The sequence below is a fragment of the Microcaecilia unicolor genome, chromosome 6, assembly GCF_901765095.1.
Source record: "Microcaecilia unicolor chromosome 6, aMicUni1.1, whole genome shotgun sequence".
Classification (NCBI taxonomy): Eukaryota; Metazoa; Chordata; class Amphibia; order Gymnophiona; family Siphonopidae; genus Microcaecilia; species Microcaecilia unicolor.
Genome location: NC_044036.1, coordinates 283,851,993 through 283,876,979, shown reverse-complemented (window position 1 = coordinate 283,876,979; position 24,987 = coordinate 283,851,993). Strand labels below are relative to the sequence as shown.

The window sequence follows — 24,987 nt, the reverse complement described above, 5'->3', positions numbered from 1 at the left end:
TAGTGTGTTTGGCTATTGTGGAGGAGAATTTTCAAAAAACCCCAAAACATCTGTCCCCCCCCCCCCCCCCATCATGCTCATAATGGCAAAAAAAAAAAAATCCATCTCACAGCCATAATCAAACAAGAAGACCGCTTAGATGTCTTGTGAGATGGCTGTGAGATGGACATTTTTGCACTGAAAATGTCCAAAATGAATAGGCATTTTCCAAAGTGAAATGTCCAACTTTTGAATGACAAAAAAAAAAAAAAAAAACAACAGGGACATGAACATCTGTCTGCATAATTTTCAAAAATATGTCCACACAGATATCTTTGCAGAATAGAGGAGTAGTTTAATGGTTAGTGTAGTGGATATAAACGAAGAGACACAGGATCAAACCCCACTATAACTCTTTTTTTGTAAATATGATCCCTTTGGGACCTGAAAAATACCTACTCTACCTGATTGTATGCTACTTCAATAGCTTTCAGGCTTGCAGGTGTCTTATATATTTAGGTACAGTAAGTATTTTTCTGTTGCTTAAAGACTCAGAATTATTTTTTTTAAAAAGTTGAAATGGGACTTGAACCTGAGTCCCATGGCTCACAGTCCACTAGGCTACTCCTCCAACCAATTTTCTGCTTTCTTCAGAATGGCTACAATGCCTTCAGCTGACAGAGCCTGGTTTTCCTTTTCAGTTTAACTTTCAGGGGAGAGGGGACAGCCTTAATCTCTCCAGTAGTCAGCCAGGGCTGCCGAGGGGGAGGGGGCAGGAGGGGCAAGATTCCCTGGGCCTGGCCTCCAAGGGGGGGCAGTGCTGGGGTCTGTGTCTCTTCTGCTTCTGTGTGTCAGGATATGGTGATTCTGTTAATGTGATAACATGGGTTCCAGCGCACAAGAGCAGGATAGTGACAGACTGAAGGAGGAGCAGGTGCAGGAAGGTAAGGGGGTGGGGGACAGCAGTTGCTGGTGTGTGGGTGGGAGCGGGGGGCCTGGGTGGGGAGAAGCTGGGGTGGGGGTGTCCCGAGTAGGAAGGGCGGTGGCTGTGACCGTGGTAGCCCTGTCTCGGGCCCAGCTCTGTCTCTCAGCAGCCCTTTGGCCAGCTGCTCAATTAGAGCAACTTTTAACTTGGACGTGACTGAAACAGGTCTAGCTAAAAACTTCCTTCTTTTTAAACATGGACATTTCTTCCCATTTGAAAATCCCTGTAGGACGTCCTACTTTTGGACCCTCCCTAGTCTCACCCAAAACTTGCCCAAACACGCCCCCTTTCTGTTTGGATGAACTGCAGTGTTAAACATCCAAATTCTGACTTTCCAAAATCAGAATTTGAACGTTGTTAACAGATAGACGTTTTTCTTAGGCATTTTAAGTCAAGGGCATAGACATGGGTGGGCCTGGACGGGCCCAGGCCTAGCCACTTTTGCTCCAGGCCCGCCCGCCCTAACTAGCCCCAACCTAACAACATTGCTGCTTTTGGGTCTGGTCCGGGAGTGTTGCCTGCCTGAAATTGTTCTCCCCGCTGCTGCCTCGGTCCCTGCAGCATTCTTTTTTTCGCCCGTCGGCGTCGCCGGCAGCGCTACGATTCACAGAGGCCGCTCCGCTCCCCCTAGCCGCATTCATCTGGCCCTATGAAAACAGGAAGTGCATCAGAGAGGGCCAGATGGACGCGGCAAGGGGGAGCGGAGCAGCCTATGTGAATCGCAGTGCTGCCGGCGACGGGCGTAAAAAAGAATGCTGCAGGGACCGAGGCAGCAGCGAGGAGAAGAATTTCAGGCAGCAGGCACTGAGCAGTGGACAAGCTGATGTGATAAATGTTTGGGAAGGGAGAGGGTAGATTCAAATAAAGGATCACAACAAAGGTAAAGAACTGCATGGAGGGGAGGGGCTGAAAGAGGTGCTGCACATGGGGAGGGAAGAGAGAGGATTAATTTTTTGAGGTGAGGGAGGAAGAGATGCTGCATGGGGTGTAGGTAAGAAAAAATAATTATTTGGGATGGGAGGGAGAGAGAGGTGGGGTGGGAGGGAGAGTTGCTGCACAGGGGGGTAAGGAATGAGGGAGAAAGTTGGACATGGGATGGGAGGGAGAGATGCTGCATGGGATGGAGAGAGAGGAAGAGATGCTGCACAGGGGGGTAGAGGTGAGAGAGGAAGAAATGGACATGAGGATGGAGGGGGAGGGAGAGATGCATGTGGAGAGAGAGGAAGAAATGCTGGATGTGGAGTGGGAGGGAGAGAGGGAGAGATGCAGAAGAGAGAGAGAGAGAGAGAGAAATGTTGGACATAGAACGAAGTAGGAGAGAGGGAGAGATGCTGTATGGGGAAGAAGAAGGAAGAACAAGAGAGATATTGGACCAAGGGCACAAGGAAGGGAGACAGTGAGAGTGATGTGGACAGAAGGAGAGAGGGAGGAAAAAAGAAAGGTTGAACATGGGGGTGGATAAGAGGGTGAAATGTGGGGGTGACATGTGGGAGTAGGACAGGGGCAGAAAAAATGTTGTGCCCATCGAATTTGGGCTCAGGCCCATCCAAAATTGGCTGTCTGGCTACGCCACTGATACCTGTTTTGAAAATGAGCACCAAATACATTTAACAGTTCGCATAAAAAAAGGAAAGAATTGTAATTATGGTTTGTTTTTCTACCTCAGGGAAAACTTGGAGTTCCTGGCTTACCTGGCTATCCTGGAAGACAAGGCCCAAAGGTAATTTTTATGCTGTTCTTTCTGGAATTTGTTTTCCTATCATACCTGACAGTGATTTCTTAAAGTCCTGCCAGAGACACTAACCAGCCAGAGGGCTGCATGACCCAGTGTCCATCAAGGCTGACTTTATCAGTGTTGATTTCAGCCAGCTGGAGTTTATCAATCTACCTGGGATACTCCTCACTGCAAGTGTCTAAATGCACCATCTCCACAGATCCTTTGTCCCCAAACCTTAGGATCATTCTGTGGGGGACATCATGTCACTTCTCTTCAGCTACAAGTGCTGAGATCAAAGGCCGCTCAAATACCTTCATATTTACCACTTTTAGAAATCTGAGCTATGTCGATCATGGTTTTAGAATCTTTTAGTTAAGTATACACTAATTGCCCAATATCAGCCTTTGGTGGTAAGTGGCATCTGAGCCGCTCACAGCCGTGGGATGAAGTGTGCTCATATATTCAAGGCCAGGGCATGTGCGGCTCCTGGCATTGAATATCCAGGTCTCTGTAGTCACTGGGTGCCAGCCAATATTCGGACTGGCACCCGTTGACTTCACCCCATAAAGGGGCCCTTTTATCAAACGGCAGTAAAAGGTGGCTCACGATGGCATCGACACATAGGTTTATTGTGCACTGAGCAGGGGTGTAGCCAGACTTCGGAAGGAGGGGGGTCCAGAGCCCAAGGTAAGGGGGCACATTTTAGCCCCCCCAGCGCCACTGACCACCCCTGCCACTTTTGACTCCCCCCGGCATCGCCGCCCCTCCCCTGTCCCTTTTGACCCACCGCCAACCCTCCCGCGCCACTGCCAGGTACCTTTGCTGACGGGGGTCCCCAACACCCGCCAGCCGAAGTCCCCTTCAGCGCCGGTCTCCGAGTTGGCGCGTTCGCTAATCTGGATTCTGTTTCTGTGAGGCCTGTGGTAACCAGGCAGCACTCAGCACTTCCCGATTCCCACTGGCCATACCCTCTGGTGCTAGAAAATAAAAAATGTATTTTCTAGTGCCGGAAGTGGCGCGCGGCGAAGGCAGGACTACCGCCGTGCTCCCGAGGAAGCCCAGTGGTAGAACCAATTTGCTGTGTGCCAAGCCCGGGCTACACCTTCTGCCCTTTAGTAAAAGGGCCCCATAGTTAGACACTCTTTTTGCTGTTCTAATTTTATGCAGTTACTTAGCCAGTTAGCAAACTGAAAATCACCACTAACCGGCTAAAAGTTTGTTCCCCCCCACCCCGCGGGCGTTGTGTATTATAATGCTCTGTTTAAGTGCTGCAATGTGTTCTCAATAAATAGAAATATGTACAGTTTGTTAAGGATCCTGAAACCTTGCATTTGGATCTTACCTCAGGGAGTTGTCATAGTTTTTGTGGGAGAACATACATATGAAATAAATTCATTCAGTTCTTATGAAATAACTGTCAAAACCACAAGTAAGATGAGGGACGTATCCCCTAGGCATAGTGATAAATATTCTAGTTTCTTGCATCATATTAAATATTTAAAATAGATCAGTTTTTGTTTGTGGAGAGTTAAATTAGATTTGCTAAATACTTCAGACAGGAAGGAAAAAAAAGCAAAATCTCGTACTACCATGTTCTTTTTTACGGGGACATTCTAATGTCCGCCGGGAAAGGGCATAAGCAGACTGAGTAGCCTCTCTCAGGCCCATAATGTGAACAGAAAAAGGTGTTTGCAAGGACTTCTGGTATAACTGCAGTGAAAGCCCCTTCCCTTTGTGAAGTATGCATCTATTACCATGAAGCCAGCGCACACTGAGGCATTACATCCCTCTGGATCCAGACATAGTGACTCAAGAAAGACAATTGGTTGGCTCACTTAGATAGGGTTGAACCAGGACAGTTCAGAAACAGATTCAGAAAAATCTGAGCCATTTGCAACTTTGCTTTGAATAAACGTGGAACCACTTGAACAACTTAGGGTGAAATATACTAAGGTGTGCAGTTATCAATGCGGGTTATTGTTAAGATATGTTATTTTATCACTAATTCATTCTATTTTAGCACAGGTCCCATTTTATGCAATGAAACCTAGTTACTAATAACTGGGGTTTACAGTAAAATAACACATCTTAATGGTGACTCATATTGATAACTTTGGGCTTCTTTTACAAAACCACACTAGCGATTCCCATGCGGCAAATGAAAGGAAACCCATAGGAACTGAGTGGGCTTCCTCTCATTTGTCGAGCAGGAATCACTAGTGTGGCTTTGTAAAAGAAGTCCTTTACCCCTATGCATTCTTTCTGGAACCAGTTCAGAGTTTTCAAATAATTCTGAGATGTACAATACAATACAGTACAATATTTATTCTTATATTCTGCAGAATACAAAAATTGGTTCTACGTAGATCACAATAAATAAGCTAGCCAGTACTAGGACATATAATAAAATTTAGGTATCCAAGGGGGAATCCAAGATGGCAGCATGCAACTAGGAATGTGGAGAACTCTTTTCCTAAATACTAATATGCCGAAAAGAAGAGGTAGGGCAGCGGCCTGAGCTTCGCTAATGCCCACCTTATTACCTGCTGGACCTATGGACCGCTTTTTGAGGATTCCAGGACAACAAAGAGAGATCGGGGGCGGTACCTTAGGAGATGCCGGCATTATGGAGGAAATATCTGCATCTCCAGAGCTCGATGTTATGCTGAGCCCCGATCAGAGAGCTCCACCCCCACAGCCTCAGCGGTCTAGCTCTCCCTCCGAGGGATCGAGAGGTCAAGTAGCAAAGTGGACCAAAGCTCGAGTGAAGCTCAGAGGAATCACCTCAAGAGGGAATTAGGGGAAAGTTAGTATCCCCTAAGGTGAGCAGTCCTATTCCATCAGTTGCGGGACAAGGAAGCAAAGAAGGTGGGAAGATTCCAGAACCTTTATTTAATGTGCTTCCTGGGATATTAGAAAAACTGGCAGAGGTAACATTGGACTCTTTGTGGGATTTAGTTTCCCAAATGACACAATCTTTACTATAGCAAACTAACTCTTTGATTCAAAAAGTTGCTGTGATAGAGAACAGAGTGGGGAAAAATGAAATAGATATGTTTGCAAGGACTTCTGGTATAACTGCAGTGAAAGCCCCTTCCCTTTGTGAAGTATGCATCTATTCTCCACCACCGCCAACTCCAGGGTCCGCCCTTTCTGCCTTGCCTCTCCCTATGCTTGGAATAAACTCCCTGAGCCCATACGCCAAGCCCCCTGCCTACCCATCTTCAAATCCCATTCAAAACCCACCTCTTCAATGTCGCATTCGGCACCTAACCATTATACCTCTATTCAGGAAATATAGACTGCCCCAACTTGACATTTCGTCCTTTAGACTGTAAGCTCCTTTGAGCAGGGACTATCCTTATTTGTAAAACTGTACAGCGCTGCGTAACCCAAGTAGCGCTTTAGAAATGCTAAGTAGTAGTAGTAGTAGATATACGATCTTCTATTGAATGATTGGAAAATACTGAGAAAAACCTTGTAAATATAGGAAATGTACAAACAACAATGATAAAGGATATTTCAAGTCTCAGAAGTAAAGCAGAATTATATGATAATTATATGAGAAGATATAATTTATGATTTATAAATTTTCCAAAATTAAAAATGATAAGTCCTTATCCTTTGGAGATGTTGAAAAGATATCTCCAGGAAATATTGGAAATTCCTGAAGTTAATATACTCCCTTTTAGACAAGTGTACTATATACCTCAAAAAGATTCAGTCTCAACACAGCAACAGTTACCATTGGATGTTACTGCCCTTTTGGAAACTTCAGACACTGAGCGGGTTATTCCAACAACTTTAGTTGCCACAGTGGCTTTACTTCAGGACAAACAGTGGCTTTTTCGTCTTTTTTTTTTTTAGGAATAAAGAAAAATTGTTTAAGGGACTAAAAATACTGTTATTTCCAGATGTCTCGAGGGATACACAAAAGAGGTGGAAACAATTTTTGTTATTAAAGCCTGCCGTTTTGCAACTAGGAGGCACATTTTATCTTAGATTTCCTTGCAAGTGTATTGTTTGTTATAAAACACTTAAATTTGTGTTCATGGAACCATCCCACTTAACATCCTTTGTTTCCTCAAAAAGAGCCGAGGGAGTGTAATAGTTTAATATCTTGTTTTTTTCCTAGCTGCATTTTTTCTTTGAATATTGAATTTTTTAAATTTCCTCTTAATTTGTGTAGAAGGACCCCCCCCCCCCCAAAGTAATGTGGACTTGAGCGTTATTATTTGTCAGAATTTATTAGTATTGATGAATGTTAATATTATTTAGATTGTAACGCTTTTCCGGATCAAGTGTTAATCCTTGTATTAAAATTTAAATGTGTAAAAAAAAAAATTAGGTATCCAAAGAAAACAAGCAATATCTAATGGCCAAATACAAATTTTCCAAAAAAATAAGTCTTCAATTTCTTAAAACATAAATAATTCCTTTCTAATCTAACATTCAAAGGGAATAAATTCCACATTAGTAAGTATGAATCTTCCAATATATTGACTATTATATTTTGCAGTTTTGAAATACCAAAAAATTAGATTGTGTCTTCATGATTCTTGCAATAATTTGTATCCCAGATTATTCATCAAAGTAGAAATAAATTAAATCTAAACTTAAAAATAATACATGGAATCTGATTCATATGACTGAAACTGACTCTGGTTATCAGCATATGAGCTATCTCTGTGGATGCTGAGCACCCCTAAAATTGAGCAAGCTCTTTCATTAAGTCCAGAGAGGGACCTTTTTATTGTGTTTGACACCCTCAGTCATTTTGAAATTTTGGCTCCTACTACTACTACTACCACTATTTAGCATTTCTATAGCGCTACAAGGCTATTAGTTATTAGAATACATTGATATTTACGGATAAAGATCTGGGTTTGTATAGCCCTGATTGCTATCTGGCAGTAGTTGCATCCTTATCTTAATGGAAATCAATCACCAAAATCAAGGAGCAAGGGACACTACGAATGTAGGGACAAAGTCAAGGGAGTAGTGTAGACAAATGACACTTCCAACAAACTCAAGGGAGACGAAGAATGGCATTCAAGGGATTCATCAACAACACAAATCAACTCAAAACGGGGCCGTGTTTTGGCACTGAAAAGTGCCTCCCTCTGGAGTCTGTAAGGTTGATGTGACATTAAAAAGGTACTGTGTGAACACACTGATTAAAAAACCTTTTGTGTAATCGAGCAAAAAGGCGTTGCAGGAAGCTTATTTTGCGAACACTTTCCTGCAATGCCTTTATGCTTGATTACACCAGGTTTTTTAATCAGTGTGTTCATCACACAGTGTTTTTAACATCACATCAACCTTACGGACTCCTGAGGCAGGCACTTTTCAGTGACGAAACACGGCCCTGTGTCAAGTCGATTTCTGTTGTTGATAAATACATCTCTTGTATGACATTCTTCATCTCCCTCAAGTTTGTTGTGTCATTTGTCTACACTACTCCCTTGACTTCATCTTTATCTTTATTCCAGGCAGGTTTGGTTCATAGGTGTAGAGCATTTTCCCCATGGACTTGACATTTAGATAAACTTCTCATCCCATTTGCTCATAAAACTGTTACTCAAACCTTTCCTTTATTCTGTTCTTTTTCAGGGTTCCAATGGATTTCCTGGATTTCCAGGATCTAATGGAGAAAAAGGAACAAGGGTACCATTTTGCATTTTGAATTATTTTTCTTCATTGCCTCTGAAATTGCTGGGTTTGTGTGTTTATTAATTTGCATACTTGATTAGGAAGATAAAGATGGGAATAGTTCCATGATTGTGTTTACAGATCAGAAAACCTGGGAAACATGGAAACTATATGATCTCATTATAGGGAACACTGATGACCATAGCAAAGAGTTTCAGCACTCATAATACTGTCATGACAATCATGATCTGTTTTATTTATTCAAATAATTTCTACATTGCTTTCCTAGTCATACCAGGTTCTCCAAGACATTGTACAAATAGTTTTAGATCTAGCATGTGAATGCTTAGAGAAAGGGGAAGCAAGCAGAACAGGAAGGAGCAGATTGATTGAGGACAAGCTGAAAGCAATACCACAAATACAAAGGAAAGTTGGCATGGTCAAAAAGGTTAAGAAAATATAAATTAATTTATAGTATTTCATTTTAGCCATGAAGATTGGTCCAGCTAACTTCCAGTGTTAACCAGGCAAACCTTCCGAGTTCTGAAACTCTTGGCTACTTAAAATAGGAATCAGTGTGAAGCTGAAGGGCTGATCCGGCATAGGCACCATTTTATTCAAAATCTGTTTGGGGGAGCGGCTGCTTCTCTTACACCCCACCTAGCTGCATCTGTCATCCCTAGGAATAAGGAGTGGATTTTCCCAAGTCTATCTGAATACTGGTTTATGGACTTTGCTTTCAAGATCTTGTCCAAACCTTTTTTTATTTTTAAACCCAACAATGCTAACTACTTTTACCACATCCTTTTAGCACTTTTACCATTAGTCCAGCAATTAATTCCAGAGCTTAATTGTGTGTTGAGAGAAAAAATATTTTCTCAGATTTTTTTTTAAATGTGCTACTTAGAAACTTCATGGTACTAAATCTGATCTTTGCACTTTCTGATAGAGTAAACAAACCAATTCATATTGGCTAATTCCGAGGGTCTTTTACTAAAGCTTAGCTCGAGTTATCTGCAGCAGGGCCCATAGGAATAAAATGGGCCCTGCTGCAGATAACTTCAGCTAAGATAATTCGAGCTAAGCTTTAGTAAAATACCCCATCCATGCACTCCACTCCCAATTTTATAGACCTCTAGGCATTCGCTTACTGGTTGCACAAACGTTTGGGTTGCAAAAATAGTCATATTAATTCATGACTGCCAGGCACATGGGGTCAGTTTTCAAACTGTTTAGATACCTAATTTACTGCCTGATTTACAAAGGGGCCTTTTTACTTACTAAGCTGTGGCAAAAAGTGGCCTTCAGCAGTGCAAGCGCATCTTCTGGGCGTGTGTCGGACCAGGTTTTACTGCATTCTGGAAAAAGGACCTTTTTTAAGGGGCCAGAAAATGGACGTGTGGCAAAATAAAAACCAGCCTGCTTCCATTTTTGGTCTCACCCGCTACCCGGGTGGTAGGCATGCAGTGCACGCCCACTGCTGGGTAAGCACCATGCGGTAGAAAACAGAAAATATTTTCTACTGCATGTTTTCGGTGTGCGCCAAATTCAAAATTACCACCTGGGGCATATGGTAGCCGGGGATAATGCCGATTTGGTGCACGCTAGACGTGTATAGTCCCCTACACACCTTTCTAAAAGGGCCCCTAAGCTTGGAAAAATGGAAAGGGGAAAAAGTCTTTATAGATAAGACCCTTAGGGGCATGCTTACTAATGTGCAAAACTTGTGCAGGAACAGCAGAGGTCAGCCCTGCATCTGCTCTGTATTTACCACTCAAGGCAGTCACTTACTGCACTGGCACTGTTTACATGTTCTTATGTCGTTATAGATAGCATGGGTGCTCTCACGCTATCTGGTGCTTGCATGTAGTACGGTAACTTGAAACTCCTTGCTTGTGGCAGTGCAGCTTGCCGATCCCCTCAATAGTCAAATCCTGCTCCTGATCCTTCCCAACAATCAAGACAACCCTCCTGATCCCCCCCCCCAATTGTCAAGATGCCCCCTGATCAAGAACGCCCATTCAGTCTCACCCCCAAAATCAAGACCTACTCCAACTTTATCTCTACCTAAGCCTCTCCTACCCACCAGACTGCTCTGAGAAAGCCCCATGATTTACCCGGGGCCTATCTATGGTAGACTGGTGGACCAGAGCAGCAGTGGCCTCCTTCCACTTCTGCCAGGTCTGGATCAGGAGTCAAAATGGCAGCTGCTGACCTCTAGCTGTAGTTTTATGGTAATACTGCTAGGGGTCAGCAGCTGACATTTGAACCTGGGACCAGAGCAGGCAGGAGCAGAGAGGGAGCATTCTCTGCCTGGGCCCACTAGCCCTTCATGGATAGTCCTCGGGTAAGTCCTGGGGGTTCTCAAATGGTTCCGGGGGGATAGGGGGTGGAGTGGAGAGGTCAGTTAGGGACTGAGTGGGGAGTCTTGATTTTTGGGGTGATAGGAGGATCCTGACTGTTACGTTGTCTTGATTGTTAGGTAGGATTGGGGGCAGATTTTAGGGAGGGGAATGGGAGGGAGTGGAAAGGAGGAGTGGCCTGAGGCAGACGAATGATTGAACTGCTAATAGCTCTGCTGCACCTACCTCATCCTTTTGAGGTGACGGAATATGCAACAGCATTATGAGCAGTAGTGACAGCTAGTTCATAGTCATTATCTGCATGGAATTTGTCACTGATTACCATGCCTCTGCTTCACCCTTATCATGTCTACTCTCTGTTCCTAAAAGCATTAAGCAGCCGATGTGGGATTTTTATCGTATGGCTATTTTAACATGTGTTAGCCATTATGCAGACTTGTGATAACATTTATTGTCCAATAAAAACCATGCTAGCTGCTTAAATCAGCTTTCTAAATACACCTCTTATTGAGTTAAGTGCCTAATTCAGCCCCTCTAAGAGCTGAATGCCCCTGATCCTGATTTTCAGTGCTAGGAGCCTAAATTTGGGTGACTATTCAGCTGAAAATATGTCTCAATGTAGGCTAAATTGAAACACGGAGAGATTTTTGGAAAAAGACACCATAGTGTATAGGTATTTTTTAAAATTATTATTTTGATGGCAGCATGTTAGATTATCTCATCCACAGGGTAGCCTGGGGATAAGTTCGTACAGCATTTGACCTGCCAGTTTTTCCTCCTGTAGAGCTACAGTAATGGAGTGAGAAAAATTTAAGTCCTGTCATACCATATTGTGACAAGGTTATTGCAGTATAAATGAGTTTATGTCCGGTGTTGCACTGCGGTGCAGAAAACTATTCCAATATGGCTCCCATCCACTCTACTAGAACATCAACAGAACAGAATACTAATTATATATCCTGGTATAGTTTGGCAATTTATTTTAAAATAGTTGTATACCATTAAAGGCGGTTTACAATAACATAAAATAAGTCAATACATAAAATTAGTCAAAACATAAATTCCTACAAAAATTGGACGATCAGTATGCAAACCACTTAGCTGAACAATCTATTCATGAGCACTTCAATATCCCACATTCCTTCCTGCTATGTAATCATCTGGTCCACATATAACTTTTTACTTTTTATGTTAGCACTTAAAATGTGAAAGCTTAAAAAAACTATCTCAATAGTCTCTGCTGCAAGTCTTTGGTGCCCCCTCAGCATGTATGTGAAGGTCACTTTTCAAATTTTGTGCTTCTCTATAATTTACCAGTGTGTTTTACATTTTTTTTACAAAGCAAAATAATGCGACAGAGAAAATACTAAAGGTGACCAAAACTAAATCCAGGGTAGGAGATGCAGATCAAAATGAAGAAAAAACAAATACTTTATTGATGGCTGAACAAAACAAGGATGAGGACCCAGCAGAACCAAATTTTGGTGAATACTTGCATCAGAGGTGTAGTAATCTCTGTAAAAGCATATCCTATATAATAATTCTCACCACCAACGTTCTAATGACTTGCCTGTGTCCGTGGCTCCTTCAGCGTTGCTGAGCTGGGCTCCGTAGCCAGGCTGACATCACTCACAGCTGGCTGTCGGTTCTGCAGCCACTCCTCTCGCCTCTCACGTCACTGCCCCTGGAGGACGACCCCGGAGGAGCACAGCAACGTGAGAGGCGAGAGGAGCGGCTGCAGAGCCGGCAGCCAATGCCTGATGGCTGCCTGCGGTGCCGCACTCGCTTTATAAAAACATTTCCGGTTGTTTTGTTTTTGTAGCGGCCGCTGCTGCTCAACAGGAGAAGCAGCAGTGGCTGGAAATGGGAGCTGGCGCCGCGTGAGTAGTAGAGGGGGCCTGAAACTGGGAGGGAGGTAGGCCCTGAAAATGGGAGGGAGGGAGGGAGGGAGGGGGACCCTGAAACTGGGAGGGATGGAGGGAGGGGGACAACCCTGACACTCAGAGGGAGGGGGGACCCTGGCACACACTCTCTCTGTCACACACACACACTCGCACATTCACTCTCTCTCACACAGTCACTCTCACACACACTCTCTCAAACATACACACTCCGAGGAAAACCTTGCTAGCGCCCGTTTCATTATATACAGAAACGGGCCTTTTTTTACTAGTAGAACATAAAAGAGCTGATATTCAGATTGCAAGAGGTAGCTCAGCTAACTCCCGCGGTCAGCCTGGATATTCAGTGCGTGGCCATTTCCCGTGACCGGCATTGAATATCCGGTTTATTTTTAGCCGGTTTAAAGCTAACCGGCTAAGTCGATATTTGAAGATAATCGGTTAACTTTCAACTGGCCAAAGATATACCAGCTATTCAAGTGGCCTGATGTGGCCACTTACAATAGCCGGATATGAATTGAATATTCAGGGATAGCCGGTTATATTGCATGATATTGCCGGTTATCTCCTAGGCGCTAACCGGGAATATTCAGCGGGGGATAGGTTGCAGTTCCTGGCCAGTTAAACAATTTTAAATATCAGGGAGAAAGGATACAATAAAAGATCACTGAAATACTAAACTGCAAATTATAAAAAATCAATTGTTATACAGTGATGTGAATTTTTTTCCCCACTCCTAATTTTCCTTATTATCGCATATGTCATACCGAATGGTTTCTGATCTTTAAACAAAATATAATATTAGACAATGGGCACCTGAGTAAATGCACAACAGTTTATTCCATTGTTTAAGGAACAGAGTTACCCAACACTCATATCACCCATATTAAAAGTAGCTGCTCCCTTAGTCACTCAATCAACCAAATGACTAAATTTAATTGATAATTAGATTCAGCTGATTGAGCACAGCCAGGCTTGATTTCAGCCAGCCCTGTTGAATCTAAACCTCACTATACCAGTATATTGAATCTTACTATGAGAGTGAAATAGTGACTACAGGGTTTCAAGAAGAATTTTTTGCCATGATCAAAGGTAATTCCAGAAGAAATGAGAAAAAAATGTGTTGAAATGCATCTGTCTGGAAAGAGTTACAAAGCCATTTCAAAAGCTCTGGGACTCCACTGAACCACAGTGAGAGCAAGTATCTCCAAATGGAGACGACTTGGAACAGTGGTGAATCTTTCCAGGAGTGACCAGCCTGCCAAAATTGCTCCAAGGGCACAGTGTCAAGTCATCCAGGAAGTCACAAAGCATCCCAGAAGAGAAGAACACTCAAAGAATTGCAGACCTCTCTAGACTCAGCTAAGGTTGGTGTTCGTGACTTCACAATAAGAAAGAGAATAGGCACAAACAGGATTCATGGGAAAGTAACAAGGCGGAAACCACTGCTATCTACAAGTAATATCAATGCTCATCTCACAATTGCAAAAATACACCTAGATAATCCTCAAGCCTTTTGGGATAATGCTGTACGGTCAGATGAGTCAAAAGCACTATTCCCTCTAAGCTGAGCGGGAATCCTCCACCTACAGTCCTGCCAGTAGAGAGCGCTAGTTCACTATCACATTTTCAATAGTGAGGGACAGGCAAGCTCTGCAGGGCTCCATGGAACATGCCTTTTCCTAGAAATTGAAAGCACAATATTGAAGTACTGCCCCCCACTGGCAGCAATGGAATTGGAGGACTCATGCTCAGCTTAGAGGAAACAGTGGTCAAAAGTGAAATTCTTTGGGTAACACAGGTCTCATTAAGGCTGGTGTAAAGCCAATACAGCATTCCACAGTAAGAACATCATACCAACAGTCAAACATGGTGGAGGTAGTGTGATGGTGTAGAGATGCTTTGCTGCCTCAGGACCTGGAAAACTTGCCATTTGAATTCTGCACTGTACCAGAAAATTCATAAGAATTTCCAGTCATCTGCCTGTATGCTGAAGCTGAAGTGTAACTGAGTTATGCAGGAAGACACTGATGCACAACACAAAGCAAGTCTACATATGACTGGCTCAGGAGAAACAATACAGATGCTGAATTAAAGCAGTTCTGCAAAGAAAAATGGGCTAAGATTCTTTAACAACAATGTGAAAAACTGATATCAAATTATAGGAAGCTTTTGGTTGCAATTTTGGCTGCCAAAGGTGGTGCAGCCAGTTATTAAGTTTAGGAGGCGATTATTTTTCACATGAGTGATAAAGTATTGGATAACTTTGTTCCTTGAATAAGGGGTCCTTTTACTAAGGTGTGGTAACAGATTTAGCAGATGCTAGCGATTACTGTGTGCTAAATTATAAGACACCCATAGGAATATAGGAGGTGATTCTATATATGGCGTCTACAAAATCAGCGCTGAAATCAGTGCCGACTAAGCGTATTCAATAATCGGCACTTAGATTTAGGCGCCGATTATAGAATATGCTTAGTTGTTATTTCAGAACCGATAACTGCGCGCATCCACTTATGCCAGCGAAAACCTGGTGTAAATCTCAGCACGTAGATTTAAGTGCACTGGGCTATATTCTATAACTAGGCGCCTACATTTTGGAATGCCCATGAAATGCCGGTTTCCCCACCTATAACCATGCCCCTTTTTGCCTCCACACATTAGCGCACATCGTTACAGAATACGCTTAGCGAGTTGTGCGCCTAAATTCTAATCAGTGCCAATTAGTGCTCATTATTGCTTGTTAAACGCTGTTATCAGTACTCATTAGCTTGTTAAGTCAATTAAGTTACGGTGTTATAGAATCCACTCTGATTTCAGTGCCTAAATCTAAGTGCACTATATAAAATATGGAGGTAAATGGGCATCATTAGCATTCACTAAATCCATTAGTGCACCTTAGTAAAAGGACCCTTAAATGAAGTCATAATTTAAAAACTGTGTTATATGTTTATGCAGGTTCCCATTCTCTAATTTTACATTTTATTTAAAGATCAGAAACCATTCAGAGTAATATTTATGCAACAATAGGGGAAATTCAGGAAGGGGCAAAATGTTTTCACATTGCTGTAAATATGAATAAAAGCTAAAAAATTTAGATTGAAAAGCCATACTGGTTAAAGATAAAAGTGTACATAGAACAAAAGAATTTATCTGTAAAACATGCTTGTATACAGTAAAATAGTTACTAACATAAAATACGAGACTTTTGACACACTGTATAGGATTCATAATAAAACATGAAATGACAATTGTCTTGACTAGAATCAGAGTTCAAAAAAGAAAAGTTTTGTGCAACTCTAGATACACTTAAAACTTCATTGTGTGGAGTTAAAATTTTTTATATGACAAGTGGTTAAAAAAATGTGTGAATGGATTTAATTCACATGCTGTGGTGACATAAGTAAAAACACTGTAAGATAGTGTACAAGTAGCTAGAGTTTTTAGCACAAATGGGGGTTTTTCCCCATATCTGATTCTAGTCAAGGCAATAGCCACCCTATTTACTAAGCTGCGCTAGCGGCTGGTGGTACGCTAATGCCAACACAGCCCATTTACTTTGAATGGGTTGTGTCGGCATTCCCGCACAGCAGCCGCCAGCGCAGCATAGTAAACAGGGGGTAGCTGTTTCACATTTTAATCTGAATCCTATACAGTCTGTCATAAGTCCTTTTGATTGTCTATTTTATGTTAGTAACTATTAACGAAGGAAGTTATCCATTTGGGCTGCTGTTAAGATGGTTTATTTTACTGTTAACCCCAGTGATTACTAACTAGTAATCCACGAGTCACACAACAAGGGTTTACCTAGGATAGGCAGCATCTTAAACATTGCAGTGAGCACTAGAACATCAATACACCCACTGTAAAACTAAACAAGACAGATTAGTAAAAATGATCCTGCCAACAGAAAACCATGTCTTTTTCACAAATACAGAACATATACATCCTCACACAGTATAGAATAAGTAACCACAAACTAAAATAGAAATATGTAGACAAAAATTAAACTGAACCCCCAAGAGGCCAGATTCCGCATGCAATGCAATACCACAGAAACAGTGATGCATGTCTCTTAGTACTATACAAAATATAAATATAAAGATAGCAGACGTAAATTTGAAAAAACTGACAAATATCAATCACCACTTTACAAATTAACAAATAGAAATAAAAAAAAAAATAGAAAATAAGATAGTATCATTTTATTGGACATACATACATTTTCAATTAGCTTTCAGAGGCCAAAACCCCCTTCTTCAGGTCAGTACAGTATACTGCTGTTACGGTCCTGTCCTGACCTAAGGATGGAGGTTTTGGTCTCTGAAAGTTAGTCAAAAATGTATTTAAATTAGTCCAGTAAAAAAATCACCCTATATTTTCATTTTCTATTTATCACCAAAGCTACAATACTGCTTTATCCTAAAGCAAAAAAAAAAAAAAAAGTCTTTTTTTTTCTACCTTTGTTGTCTCTGGTTTCTGCTTTCCTTTCCTGCATCTGTTCTCTTTCTCTCTCCCTTTCATCAAGCGTCTATCTGCTTTCTCTGTCTCTTCCATCCACTGTCAGCCCTCTCTTTCTTGCATCCTGTATCTGCCCTCTCCCCCTTTCCATAAGGTGTATGGCCGCTTTCTCTGCCCCTTCCATCCACTGCCTGCCTTTTCTTTTTCTTCTTTCCAGCCTGTGCCCCCCTCTCCATTTTACATGATGCATTCCAGCATCTTCCCCTCTCTCCATCTTTATCTCTCCTCTCTCTGTTCCCCATCCATATCCATCTTCTGCTTATCCCCTGTCTATTTGACTTTTTTCTCTCCTTGTCCACTGTCATTCCCTCTGACTCCCTATCTCTCCTATCCATATCCTTGCCTCTGTGTCCTTATCCCTATTCCCCCCATGTTCAGCACCCGCCTTCTGTGTCCCCTTCCCTTCCCAAGTTCCTCATCCTTCTTACTCCCTCTCTCCTGCACTCCCACCCAAGGGCCAGTATCTCTCCCTCTTTTCTCCCCTGCTTCATAGTACTGCATCTCGTTCTCCCCCTACCCAGATCCAGTTTTTTCCCAGTCTTCCCTCCCACCTTTCTCTCCCTTCCCCCTCTCATTTCCTCCTTTCCCTTTAGTCTGGTATCACGCTCCCTCGTTTCTCCACCCCCTTCTTCCATTCCCATGTCATCACTTTTCTTCCTCTCCACCACCCTTTCCCCTTCCCCTGAGATCTGGCATCACTCTCTCCACCCCTTCTTCCACATAGATTTGGCATCACCTCTCATCCTCCTCTCACCACTACCCTTTCCCTTTCCCTATGGTCTGGCTGGCATCGCTGTCCCTCCTTTCTCCACCCCCACCCCTTTCCACTCTGCTCCTGCATTCCTCCAAGCTTCCAGGCCTGCCAGCAGTGTCAGTGATGAAAGTGCTGCCTTCAGCCTGCCCCAGAAGCTTCCTCCATACAGTGTCCTGTGTAGGTGGGATCAGGGGTGTATCTGGAATCCGGCGGTAGGGGGGGCCAGAGCCAGAGAGAGGGAGTACATTTTTGCCTCCCTCCCCCCCCCCGCCGCCACCTCTCTCCCCCCCCCCCCCCCCGCCGCCGTCAACCCTCCCCCGCTGCTTACCTTTGCTGGCGGGGGGCCCCAACCCCCGCCAGCCGAGGTCCGACCCGAAGTCTTCATATTTCGTCTTCCTCCAACTCCTCCGTGGCCATGCTGCAAGTAACGCTGCAGTGCTGATTCGTTGACTAACACGGCTACCACACCTCTCTATTCTGCCTTTAAAACAAGATGGATTACAATGCAACATTCATAACAATAATTAAAGCTCAACTAAAACAATATAAAAGATGAATAAAAATAAAATAAAATAATTTGAATTAAAGCCAATCAGTGTGGCTAATTGGTTGCTAAGTACCAATTATTGACACTGATTGGCTTGTTAATTAAGTTTTGCATGCAGTTTGGCTGTGCAGCCAAATTAGCACACACAGTTTAAGGTGCCATGTATAGAATTTGGGGGAAAGAATATTCAAGAGAGATTTGCATGCACTACCTCCACTGCATGCAAATCTCTCTCATGAATATTCCTTGTGGATAGGGTTACCATATGGCTCCAGAAGAAGGAGGACACATTGATCCAGTCCGGGTTTTGCTTCCATTGAAAGCAATGGAAGTAAAACCCAGACTGGCTCAATCTGTCCTCCTTTTTCTGGAGCCATATGGTAACCCTATTTGTGGATATCCTGAAAACCTGGCTGACTGGGGTGCCTCCAGGACCAGGTTTGGGAAGCACTGCACTAAACCATGCCCCCCTCTCACCCTTAACAAGAGAAGACAAAAAGCCATTAACTATGCCAAATTTTCTCTTGAATAAATTTGCAGATTGACTACTCCAGTTATATGATATCATCAGTAATGGGGACTGAACCTTACCTGTGTCGTAGCTGTATTCTATCAACTGTTCTGTTTCCATCTATGATTTGATTACAGCCTCTTAAATTAGTACCAGCTTCCAGTTGGATGAGTGATTGCATGGAGAACAGTATCTGAAGCTGCATGAGGCCTATATAAACAAACCCTGGTGCCAGACATCAGTGGTGTAAGAAAAAAAATAATGTTTGGATTGAAGCCTGATCGTACACACAGAGAAAAGCCAAGAAACACAAATGCACGGCTGAGTCATCAGCAGTACTAGAAAGAAGCAAATTAGAGAACATGGAAATATTATTGACTTGACATTCAGTTAAGGTCTCCTGCCTATCATTACAGAGCCTAGCAAGACAGAGGAGTGATAAACCCACTTAATGCACTCCTCAGACTTTACTGGAGTGAGATGGATTTCACTAAGCAGAAAGGAGGGGGATTATTGGAACTGCCTTTACTCCTGATGAGGCTATTTTAAGCAGGATCAGAGAATCTGACTATTAGAATTTCAGGTCCATTTTCAGTTATAGAACTTACTTTTCTCTGTTTTTGTAGCCTTTATTACTGTCGCAGAGGTGGGTGGCACCTTAAGACTAAGAGATATTATTATTATTATTATTTATTAGGATTTATTTACCGCCTTTTTGAAGGAATTCACTCAAGACGGTGTACAGTAAGAATAGATCAAATATAAGCTATAGGCAATTACAGCAGTAAAAATATTCAAATAACAATACAAAGTATGCCACAGTATACTACTTGCAATGTCAACACAATATGTGATAGAACATTTTAATTGACAGTGAAGGGTAAAGAAAAGATGTAACATAATATTGAGGCAAATGCTTTTGAAGGTAAAAGTCCACTTTGTCATACTTATCGTCATTTGATACAGTGGACTTTGGGCAACAGAACCTCCTGTGTCGTGACGTCTGTTACTCTATAAGGTGCCATTACCTTCATGATGTTTTTGCTACTGCAGACTAACACAGTTTGTCCTCATAGCCTGTTTTTTCTTATGGGTGTGTCGTGTGTGCATTGGAGTCTTGAGTTATGTCAGAGAGATTATGCCATTTAAGTAAATATTAAGAAGAGCATTGGCATTACATTTTAGAGACTGAGATCATATCCAACATACCTTAGCCTAAGAGTGAGATTCTTTCCTATCATAGTACTCCAAAACCACAAAAGCATAGGGTTGGAAATGAAACAATGATTGATAAATCATGCATTATTTCATTACCATATAATTAAGAATCATTAGGTACCGGATACCTAATTTTAGGTTCATAATTCCATATCACACTGCATTTGAGTATTTGCAGTTCTCTTGATGGTCAAAGTCCTGCTGTGAAAATTTGATCCCTGATTTGATCATGGGAGCTTGTTTTCAATTGAATGTCATATTCACTTGCAGTAGATTAATAGTTAAAACAACTCTTTTACAATCAGTGCCCCAGAAAATGATCTGATGATTCTCTGTCATCATTAGACAATCCAATGACATCATAAGAAACAGGATGGCTTGATATTTACATATCACATAGTTAGTCAAATTTAAACATACGAGACCTACTTTTCAAAGGCCTAAGACCCTTTGAAAAAAAGTTATGGACCTAAAAAAATGGTCAGCTATGGTGGCGGTCTTTGGGCAAGGAAAGGTTCCCAACAGGGGTGTAAACATGGGAGGCCTGGAGCGGCCCAGGCCCCTCTACGTTTGTTTCCAACCCCTCCAATCCATCTTTAGCAGCTGACTACTGGGGGCCACCTGAAGTTGGAACATTGCTACTGTTGGCCTGCTGCATGTAATTGTTATCTTTGGGAAGCCAGAGGTGTGACGAATTAAACCCTCCCCTCCTGCACCCCCTTTCGGTATTGATTTTCAGCCTTAAGCATATAACTCTAGGTGAATGAATTTCAGGCCTAAATTAAGGTAAAATTTCTGCCAAAATCTAGGGATGAAAAATCAACTGAATGATATCCAGATAAAATTGTCCAGATAGCTTAAGATATACAGATAAGTCAATACCATTGAACATAGCCAGAGATATATCTTTAACCAGTAACTGAATATTGCTGCTATCCAGCTAAAATTTAAACCTGTCCCTGCTGTCTCTGATTAGACATTGAGATGTCCAGCCAAAGGTTATGGGGTAATATTTAGCCGGAGCGGTGACTGTACTGGCACTAATGCTTAATACATTGTGTATTGTTTATCTATTTATATTCTGCCTTATATATATATATATATATATATATACTGTCATCTACCAACATTTGCTTATTTCCGATCTGACGAAGAAGGGTCCATGTTTTATTTTGTTTTATTTCTATTGATTACCTTTAAAAGTGGACTAAAACGGCTACCACACCTCTCTATTCTGCCTTTAAAACAAGATGGATTACAATGCAACATTCATAACAATTATTAAAGCTCAACTAAAACAATATAAAAGATGAATAAAAATAAAATAAAATAATTCCAATCCTACAACATAATCACCATTGTATGTACTGTGTATTCAGTGCTGCTATCTACACAGGTAGCTCATACATATTCATTAGAGATATCCTGAAAACCTGACTGGTTCGTGTCCTTCAAGGACTGAAATTTGAAACTTTTGCTCAGGAGTTATAGGACTAGTAGGATAAAAGCATTGTAACTCAGACTGCCCTAGATCATGCAGTATTTCCATGCTTTTACTTAAACTTCAAGTTCATGGGACCTTAACTGTGCAACAATAAGCTCTGTTAGCTGCTGTCCAGTGGGAGAAGTAGCTCATTTGATGGAAATTTATGAGTTGCAAAAATTTTTGTTCTCAAAATATATTTCTAGATTTCTTGCGTTGAAAGGATTAGAAATAAATTCATCAGACAATGTTGGACTTTGGACCAGGTGGACTGTGTTGGCAGCATGACACCTTTGTTAAAACATTGATTTCATCCAGAAACATTGGGCCGTTTCTTTTTCTCTGGGCTTGCTGTTATGGCCTTTAAGAAGTCCTTGGATTGGGGTCCCTTGTCATATTTTTCTTGCTTATTTCACAACAGTCTCTGCCAGGATGTAGAGCCACACTGTTGCATCTCTCGGCTTTGCCTTTCCTTGCTGCTTTAGCATTTATTTAGATTTTGCTCACACCTTTTTCAGTAGTAGCTCAAGGTGAGTTACATTCAGGTATACTGGATATTTCTCTGTCCCAGGAGGGCTCACTATCTAAGTTTGTACTTGAGGCAATGGAGGATTAAGTGACTTACCCAAGATCACAAGGAGCAGCAATGGGATTTGAACCGGCCACCTCTGGATTGCAAGACCAGTGCTCTAACCACTAGGCCACTCCTCCACTCATTGTGTTGAGAAGCATTTGCTGTTAGCTAAGCACACTGTATCCTGCAATCTGGTTGCCCAGTGATTAGAAAATCTTTCTCTTTTGTACAGTTTGATGTGATAAGTATTCCATGCAGTGTAGCTCTGGGTTCCAGGAAAACACAATGCCACAAGGAAAACACATTCAATAGTACATGTACATGTATACTTGTTTGTATGTGTTTCATGTCTGTGTGGAAGTCTATATAGGTATTAATGTATGTACATATACTATTTACTATACATTTATGTATGTGCTATGTATGTAATATAGAAAGAACATAGAGGTACACCCATATACACATATCCAGTGAATATTCAGTTGGTGACATGCAGTGTTTTTTTAAAACACTGACTGCCATAATCAGAATTAAGCCCCAGTATTCTATGCTGGGCCATGTCAGGTTACAAGCATTGAATATATGGGGCTATGCTGACATGTGCTGGCAGCTGGATCTTATATGGGTCCCAGGGCTCTGGCTGAATATCGGCCAGGACCCACATAGGGTAAGCAGGTGCCCACCACCCACCTTCCTCCCTGATTCTTATTTACCCCCCCCCCCAAAAAAAAAGGAGAGCCCCATATCAAGCCCCATCCCAACCCCTGGAACCACCCCCCCTCCAAGCTTAGCTTTGATAGCCCTGATAGTCTAGGGCAGTGTTTCCCAAGTTGGTCCTGAAGTACTCCCTTGCCAGTCAGGTTTTCAGGATATCCATGGTGAATATGCATGAAAGAGATTTGTACAGTGGAGGTAGTGTATGCAAATCAAACTCATGTATATTCACTGTGGATATCCTGAGAGCCTGACTGGCAAGGGGGTATTCCAGGACTGACTTGGGAAACACTGGCCTAGGGGATCCTAAGGAGTGACGCCCATCTGCTCCTGCCCCTCTCAGCTTTTGTCTCAAAATGGCCCTTGTGACCTCAAGTGACAGCCTCACAGAGCTTGAATTGTGTAAATTATAGGATTCTATGTTTTAGTTGCATAAGTGTGCGCTCTGCCCAGACTCCGCCCACCTTCAACATATGCATCATCACATTTAGGCACCATGTTATAAAGAAGCATTTAACTGGAATATCAGCATTTATGCATTTATATGCCACTATTCTGATCATTTACTCACATTCTTGATGCCTAAATGTTGGTGCCCTCCTTTTATAATTTTTTTACCTTCTACTCTCCAAAGGGTTAAGGTGTGGTATCTGGTACTGAGTTAGACTGCTTAGTCACATGCTTGTATAAAGAAGATGGGAGTTCTGGAAACTCACTTGATGTTTCATTAGACATAGAGTGAACAGCTAAAATGCTGTAGTGGTAATCCCATAAGTGGAAAAACCTGTGGGCCCCACACTAATCCAACAGTAGTAAAAATATTAGAACCCTAAAGATCTAATTGCAAAGAAGTAAAAATGTAATTTACTTTGTCTTGCCTTTTACCCACCAGTGCTCTTTACAGTCATCTTTTCATCAGGGCTACAGAGTACTAGGATTGTGTGTGGCACTCTGCTGATGTCCTAGCTGCTAGAAGAGCACCGTGGTGTGCTACAAAATGATGTCTAAACTCCTACATTTTTCTTTCCCCTTGCCTTCCTACCTTGCTGAAGGTCTTGCTGCTGGTGCTTGATTATATCCATGAGGTCAGGGCACCATTAAATTATCCTGCGTTGACCTTACTAGAATTGAGCCTTAGCTTCAAAAGTGGCCAGTGATGACACTGAGTCGTGTGATCTGTAGACTAGTGTTCTACTCATAGATGTATAAGGAACTGGACTGAACTGGAACTAACATACTCAATAGAAGTCTCTCCTTCCTTTCTGTTTGCATGGTCACCCAAGCTGATCCAAACTTTTCTTTGCTGTAAACTAGTTCTTCCCTCCACTCCATCCTCAAGTCACATGTGAAGACACATTTCTTTAGGGTGCTATTTCTGTTTTCTCCCTGAACGTCACTTCATCCACTATATGCCATACTTGAATCAAATCCCCTTCCCATGAGGTAGGACATTCTGCTCGTACAGAATTAATGATTCAGCCGCAGCAGGGAAATTCCTTCAAGGCAAATGATCCACTCTAGTCTAAATTACACGAGCAAATCAGGAGGAATGTCTGCCTAGTTGAAATCTGTAATTTTAAGAATGAATGCCTCAGGGATCTGTGCTAGGACTGGTGCTATTTAACATATTTATAAATGATCTGAAAATGGGAACAATGAGTGAGGTGATTAAATTTGCAGATGACACAAAAATTATTAATAGTTATTCAGTCGCATGAGACTGTGAGAAATTGCCGGAAGACCTTAGGAAAATGGAAGACTGGGCATCCAAATGGCAGACGAAATCTAATCTGGATAGGTGCAAAGTGATGCACATTGGTAAGAATAATCAAAATCATAGCTACTTGACTCTAGGTTCTGCTTTAAAAGTCACCACCCTCGAAGGAGGTAAACCTGGCACTGATATGGACAATGCTGAATAAAATGGACGCGACATTACAACGAACATCAGGAGAAGTGAGTGCTTTTGAAAAAAAATTTCAAGAATTGAATTTTAAAGTTGACCAGTTAAAAACAGATATTGCTGAAAAAGTAACTGATCTTCAGAATAAAGCAGATTCTTTTCAAG

The 24,987-nt window shown here is 42.1% G+C and overlaps 1 protein-coding gene across 1 annotated transcript in view; it reads left to right on the top strand.

Annotated features, from left to right (window-relative positions):
- The window catches only part of COL5A1 (collagen type V alpha 1 chain), a 376,227-nt gene that overhangs the window by 259,908 nt on the left and 91,332 nt on the right, over positions 1–24,987 (top strand). Inside the window, 2 exon segments of the mRNA XM_030207658.1 lie at positions 2,631–2,684; positions 8,295–8,348. Coding sequence (XP_030063518.1) covers positions 2,631–2,684; positions 8,295–8,348 — 108 coding nt within the window.